The 6,330-nt window shown below is 40.6% G+C and overlaps 1 protein-coding gene and 1 long non-coding RNA gene across 3 annotated transcripts in view; one reads left to right on the top strand and one right to left on the bottom strand.

Annotated features, from left to right (window-relative positions):
* LOC117937966 overlaps positions 1-6,241 on the bottom strand; it is a 20,199-nt gene extending 13,958 nt beyond the window's left edge. Inside the window, exons 1-2 of the long non-coding RNA XR_004655295.1 lie at positions 6,231-6,241; positions 4,735-4,739 (exon numbers count right to left, since the gene is read on the bottom strand). This is a non-coding gene — a long non-coding RNA (uncharacterized LOC117937966). The remainder of the gene's footprint in view (positions 1-4,734; positions 4,740-6,230) is intronic.
* The window catches only part of LOC117937964 (collagen alpha-1(XVIII) chain-like), a 67,581-nt gene that overhangs the window by 54,249 nt on the left and 7,002 nt on the right, over positions 1-6,330 (top strand). For both annotated transcript variants that reach the window (XM_034862238.1, XM_034862237.1), the window contains exons 17-29: positions 120-155; positions 757-891; positions 1,350-1,394; positions 1,537-1,572; positions 3,243-3,287; positions 3,759-3,821; positions 3,987-4,022; positions 4,132-4,215; positions 5,078-5,143; positions 5,414-5,476; positions 5,647-5,736; positions 5,941-5,976; positions 6,127-6,180. In XM_034862238.1, the coding sequence (XP_034718129.1) occupies positions 120-155; positions 757-891; positions 1,350-1,394; positions 1,537-1,572; positions 3,243-3,287; positions 3,759-3,821; positions 3,987-4,022; positions 4,132-4,215; positions 5,078-5,143; positions 5,414-5,476; positions 5,647-5,736; positions 5,941-5,976; positions 6,127-6,180 (789 nt within the window). The remainder of the gene's footprint in view (positions 1-119; positions 156-756; positions 892-1,349; positions 1,395-1,536; positions 1,573-3,242; positions 3,288-3,758; positions 3,822-3,986; positions 4,023-4,131; positions 4,216-5,077; positions 5,144-5,413; positions 5,477-5,646; positions 5,737-5,940; positions 5,977-6,126; positions 6,181-6,330) is intronic.

Genomic DNA, 6,330 nt, shown 5'->3' with positions numbered 1-6,330 from the left:
TCTCTCTCTCTCTCTCTCTCTCTCTCTCTCTCTCTCTCTCTCTCTCTCTCTCTCTCTCTCTCTCTTGCTCATCTTTGCATCAGCTCACGTGATTTTATTGAATTTCATCTGTTTACCAGGGAGAGTCTGGTGGCAGCGGGCAACCAGGAGCAAAGGTAAAATCTTGATTATGTCCTATTAGGATTTATACTTATAATTCACCTTTTAGATTCCTGTTGTACCCAAAGTGGTATTTGTACAGTACATTACATTGAGCTTGTGATAGAAAATAAAATATCACAATATTGTTAACCAAATACCACAATATTGATATTGCGGAGAGATTGTAGGGTAAGGCTATTGAGGGTGCTTTCACCAAATATTTACACAATGAGATCCATGATACTTAATCATTACATCCACATTATTAATGATAAACTGGATAAAGGCAAATAACAGAACCGTCTGGTGAGTTCATAAAATGACATCACCAGGACAAGACAACAATTGTGTCATATTGCGATATCTTGATGACAACATTTTAGATGATATCTATTTCGATATAATATCGATATGTTGCCCATCCCTACTAATGTATCTCTCTTCCGTCTAGGCTTTTCTTGTAAGTGGCTCTCCCTTTCAACTCCCAGTTTCTCCTTTTGTCCCTATCTAACATCCATATCCCTAGCTCATCCTTTACCCTTTCTCATACTTGTGGGAACTTTATTTATTTAATAGATTCCATCATAATCATTTTACATATCACATCTTTTGCAGGGAGATCAGGGCCCTGCAGGGTTTCCAGGCCTACCAGGCTCAGAGGGTCCAGAAGGACAGCCTGGTCCTAGGGGGCCAGCTGGCCCCCCTGGCCCTCCTGGCCCCCCTGGGAGAGCCTACACAATGGACTTTGAGGTACTTGCTGTTTCTTTAAATCATGACCAGTCTACTCACAGTATAGCTCAACCTTACACAGCCAACATTAGATTGATGGAATTAGGAGATATTGATATCTGTACCATTTTCTTCATCATGATGGTTGTTTCTGCTTGGTTGTGTAGAAAGAAGTCTGGACCTTGCACTGCTTTAAGCTAATATCTGCACACCATAACATCTCAAATGGGCCTGGCCTCGGCACAGAAGAAGTGCCTTCTTTTCTCATATCACCAAATTAGTTTGCAATGTGTGTGATACATAAATAGTTTTATTAGTTGTTTGCGTCAGCTTTTTTAGTGTAAATCTGCTGCATTCAGCCAGACGTACGGACATTTTGAAATGTATGGAAATGGTTCTACCTACTTGGACACTATACATTCTTAGACACTCACAATTAAATCATTTTGATTTTTTTCTTTTTTTGTAAAATGTTTTAGGACTTGGAAGGCTCTGCGATGCAGAGTGGTTTTGGAGGCCCACAGGTGATACTACATTGAGTGTGTCAGCATGAAGAACATTCTCTCATTCTCTCTCAATCACATTTAGCTTTAATGTTCATTGTACAGAGTAATTTCATCATATCATCAACTGCCATTTTTGTCACCTTTTGTATTTGTTACACAGGGTCCTCCAGGAATCCCTGGTCTGGAAGGACCAAAGGTGAGACACCTGAGTGCCTGTGATGCTTACAGTAATACTGTAGCTGTAATACATATTGTGCTCTAAAAGCACAGACACCAACCAACATCAAAGAACTAACTGCATCGCCTGTATGTCACCTGTAAAACATTTCAATTGAACACACCGCAATGACTACAGCCAATGGCCTACTAATATGTACGTCCTTCATATGCGAGAGAGGAAATAACTGTCCGTACCAGCAGGTTGCGTTATTCCAAAAGGGAAAACTAGAAGACAGTAGTTAGCCAGCTAGCACATTAACCATACAACCCAATGTTGAAAGAACAACATATTTTTACTGTGCGCTAGAGAACAATAACACAAACCGTGTCTGCTGAAAAGCTCAATGTCTAAAAAGAAAATCTTTCCTGATATAACAAGTTTTCTCATGCCCCTATGACTTAAGTCTAGGGCTGGGCAAGTTAACGCGTTATGATCGCGTTAACTAATTAATTAACTAACGCCGACATTTTTTATCTTAACGCAGTCTTTATTAATTTTTTATTATTGTAAAAGTTTGTTGCTCACAGGCTTTGTAAATACTGCAAAGTTGATTTTTCTCATCACCTTGACGGTTGATACCAGCAAATCCTTCAACGAAACACACAGTGGCGCGAGGCTACGGCAGGCTACGTTAGATGCAGCGTGCGGGTAAGTTTAGATAAACAAAGGCAAGAGACGCTAACAAATGCCATAGCGACGTGGATAGCTACAGACTGCAGGGCCAGTAGGCTGGTGGAGGATGTCGGTCTGAGAATCGCAACGACGACGGTGGCAGGTATGAGATTCCCTTTAAGACACACCATCACAAGGAGAATACACGAAGTTGAAGTTGCACAGCAGTGGAATGTGTCAAATAAAGTCACCGCAGTCAGCACAGATAGTAAGAATAGATACGAAATCTGATCGCTGCTGCGAGCCTTCTGCCTTTTGATCTAACGTTTGACACTGTCCTTGCAAAGTGCAGAAAAGTTGTGGAGCACTCTAAAAACAGTCCAGCAAGTGGTGCAGACAACAGAACAACGTGGACATAAGAAGGAGTCGCTTATGCAAGACGTTCCAACCAGATGGAATTCATCTCTGGACATGATAAATACATTATGTTTAAGTTGAGATGTATACTAAATATTTTATTTAACTGCTACTTTATAAACAAAATGCTGGTAAGTTTTTGCAGAACAAATGTTATGGCAGTTTTGTTCATATGGCAGAGCATTTAAAATAAAATTGCACTATATACACTACTTTTGAATTCATTATTTCATTTTGTAATTAATCGCGATTAATCAGGGAAATTATGTGATTAATCGCGATTCAAACTTTTAGTCGCTGCCCAGCTCTACTTAAGTCCTTTACTTGCTTTGCTCATTTCACTTTCAGTCTTTGCACGCTGATTCGCTTAAACTAACAGCCAATCAGAGTAATTTCTCTGACCGACCTGGTGAGTCTCCGATTCAACATGCTGAATTGGCCGAAAATCTGCCAACAAGGCCCGACTAGTGCCAAGGGGGCTGGGTGCACCGCAAAAACTATGGCTACAGATGCTTATTGAGAGCTGGCAGTCTGTCTGGTGTGTCAGGGTCTTAAACACTATTTATAATCATCATTTTAAATAATTTATTTATTTATTTCCTCTTTCCCTCTCATAGGGTAAAGATGGTTTAGACGGCCCCCCCGGAAAGCCAGGGCAAAAGGTGAGTCGGCTGTAGAGTTCAAGTTCTCTAACCCTTTGTGAGATATTAGTGTTATCTCAGCACAAGCTGTTGGCACAATCTTCTTAAATGTCTTGAACTTTGAGGTCACAGTAAACAGCTGTAGAGGGAAAGACCACATGGTGACAAGGGATGTCAGCTTTTGGCAGCAATACTGTCCTCTGACCAGTTCCACAACCTCCTGTTTTTTGTGGTTCTTGTTGAATCTGACCTGGCATTCTCATGTTACCTCCCTACAGAAATGAAGCAATACATCACAGTGAATCTTGTAATAAGAATGCAACTATACTTTAATCATTAATCCCCAAAACTAATTGAGAGAATGTGTGAAGTCAGTAGAAAAGAAAGTCCATTGTGTGGGATTTTTACTTGATTATATGGAATGAAAGTGGCAGGTTTTCTTATAGAGTAAAAGTGATGTATATGATGAATGTTTCTTTGTGGCATCTGTAGGGGGAGGCAGGTGCTGTAGGACCAACAGGGATTCCAGGACTGGAGGGACAAAAAGGGGAAAAGGTCAGTAAATGACTGGACTTATATTGTAGATACATGAACAAATTAAATATATTGTCAGTTTATACAAATGGTTCGTACAGACATTACTTTTATCTATAGAAAACTTCTGATTCTGAAATATGGTTTTACTTTGAGCATTTGTGTCTTATCTTGTGTCTTCTACAGGGACTAAAGGGGAACAATGGAGATCCAGGACAGAAGGTAAAACAATAAAGGGCTGAAGGATAAGTGGCCAAACTCCCACTTATTTAAAATGTAGAGCAGTTTGTGTTGCTGTTTCCTGTAAGGTTAAAATGTCTTGTTTTTTCAGGGAGAGAGGGGAAGGGATGGACTCAGTCTGCCCGGCCCTCCAGGACTACCCGGACCACCAGGATCCATTACCAACCTCCAGGATGTAAGTAGCAGCCAAGCGGCAATTTCCGGGGCTGACAACTGAAGCTAACACGGAAGTGCCAAAAAACTGCAGGCTTCCAATGGCCACTTGATGCTGGTTTCAAAAGCGAGTCAATCACCATTAGTCTTGCTTTGCCAGGGTCTGGCTAGTCCACACAGCATTCCTGGATGGATGGATAAAAACATGCTCTGGTTTATTTGCTTTACTTTAAACCAATCACAATCTCCCTGGGTGGCACTAAGCACCAGGCAGAGCCACGGTGTCGCCTCGGGAAGGAACTTGATTTGGTGGAAGGTGTAGGTATAAAAGTTGTTTTAGTCGTGCAACAGAAATCTCAGATTGGACAGATAGTTTAGCTAGCTGTCTGGATTTACCCTGCAGAGATCTGAGGAGCAGGTAACCATAGTCCTCATATAAATCAACCGTCGTTTATAATGCCAACACAAAGAAAGTGAAAGGTACCGAACATCGGTATAGACTGTAGCTTACATTTGACACCTGCCTCAGCTCCATCTACACTCCATCTCTTTCACTAGGATGGCAGATGGCGGCTGTTGTGACCACCAGGACCCGCCCACTTTGAGCTTCAGTTTTGCTTTTCAGAAACCTATAGGTGACGTCACAGAGATCATGTCAATTTTTTATACAGTCTATGCTAGCACCTGAGCAAGGCCAATCAAGACAAGGTTTACTTACAGCAGGCCAAAAGGAAGAATTCAATGTTAGTGCCACTTTTTTACCATGTTGAGGGATAAAAACTCCAATGGCTTGTAATATTGTGTTACCACAGCAATTGATATATTTTTTTCACTCAATCAGTTTGATTACATAGACATTTTCTCTCCTTCTGCCTCTTATTCAGCTTCTACTTAACGATACAAATGGTGCCTTCAACTTCTCAGGGATTTTCGACGCTCAGGGATCCGCTGTGAGTATCAGATACAAATCAGAAGCCAAGTGATGATGATGTCCTGACAACAACAAATGGGTGTTTAGATAGCTACCTTTGGTTTATGTTTTGAGTAAAACAGACCTTTGTTCCAGTTAATGCTTTTAGCTGTCAGGTTTTCTTCTTCCAGACAGAAGTAACATCAGAAGCACTATGCATGACATGTACAGGGCACAACCATGGATACGACAACATGAAGAGAAATATGAAGTTAACTTACTTTGTAATAAATATCCAAAATGTTTGCAGGGACCACAGGGTCCAAAGGGTGACATGGGGTTGCCAGGAGTTCAAGGACCTCCAGGACTGAAAGTAAGTTGGACATGCGTGCCTCGTCCATGCACATAAACAATATTTAAGCAGATTAAATATGCAAAATTTTTATGTTATGTTTCTCTATACACACATTTGAACAGAAGTTAATAGTCTAAGTCTCTGTCTGCATGGTTTATGTGTTTGTTTACTTGTGTGTATGCATGCAGGGTGAAAGGGGTGAGCCAGGATTTGTCATCACTGCAGATGGATCCATGATGTCAGGCCTGGCTGGTCCAGCGGGACCCAAAGGAGTCAAGGTTATATTTGTTGTCACTGTTTTTCTAGATTGCGATCATAGTACTCACATTGTTCTTTTGCGTGCGCATACTATGGATATTTAGTGTATGCATATTCGTCAGGATTATAAGGAGTATCAGTATGAACAGTTTATTGTAAAATGAGTCATACTCATGGTTTTGAAAACATCATAAAAATGAGTGTATCTGTATCTTTGTTTGCAGGGAGATAATGGTGTACCCGGAGCCGCTGGAATTTCGGTAAGTTTTAGCAGACGGCACCAAAGGCAAATCAATTCACTTTTCAGGTTCTATAACACCATTAACTCCAAGTGTTTCCACTGCATTGGATGAAGGTGTTGTTAATGTGTTTGAGATGTACTGTCAGACACTTTGTTTTGTTCCTAACAGGGGCCTATCGGACCACCAGGACCCACAGGAGAATTTGGTTTTCCTGGAAGGCCTGTAAGCACCATGAACTCATGAACAAATTTCCTATTTGATTAAAAGGGCACACAGACACTAACACCTCCTTATGTTTATTGTTGGTTCTTTCATCAGGAGATTCTGATTAGTTATTTATTTATATAATATAAATATATTTATATATATATA

Source organism: Etheostoma cragini, chromosome 22 (genome assembly GCF_013103735.1).
Source record: "Etheostoma cragini isolate CJK2018 chromosome 22, CSU_Ecrag_1.0, whole genome shotgun sequence".
NCBI lineage: Eukaryota > Metazoa > Chordata > Actinopteri > Perciformes > Percidae > Etheostoma > Etheostoma cragini.
This window is presented reverse-complemented; position numbering and strand designations above follow the sequence as displayed.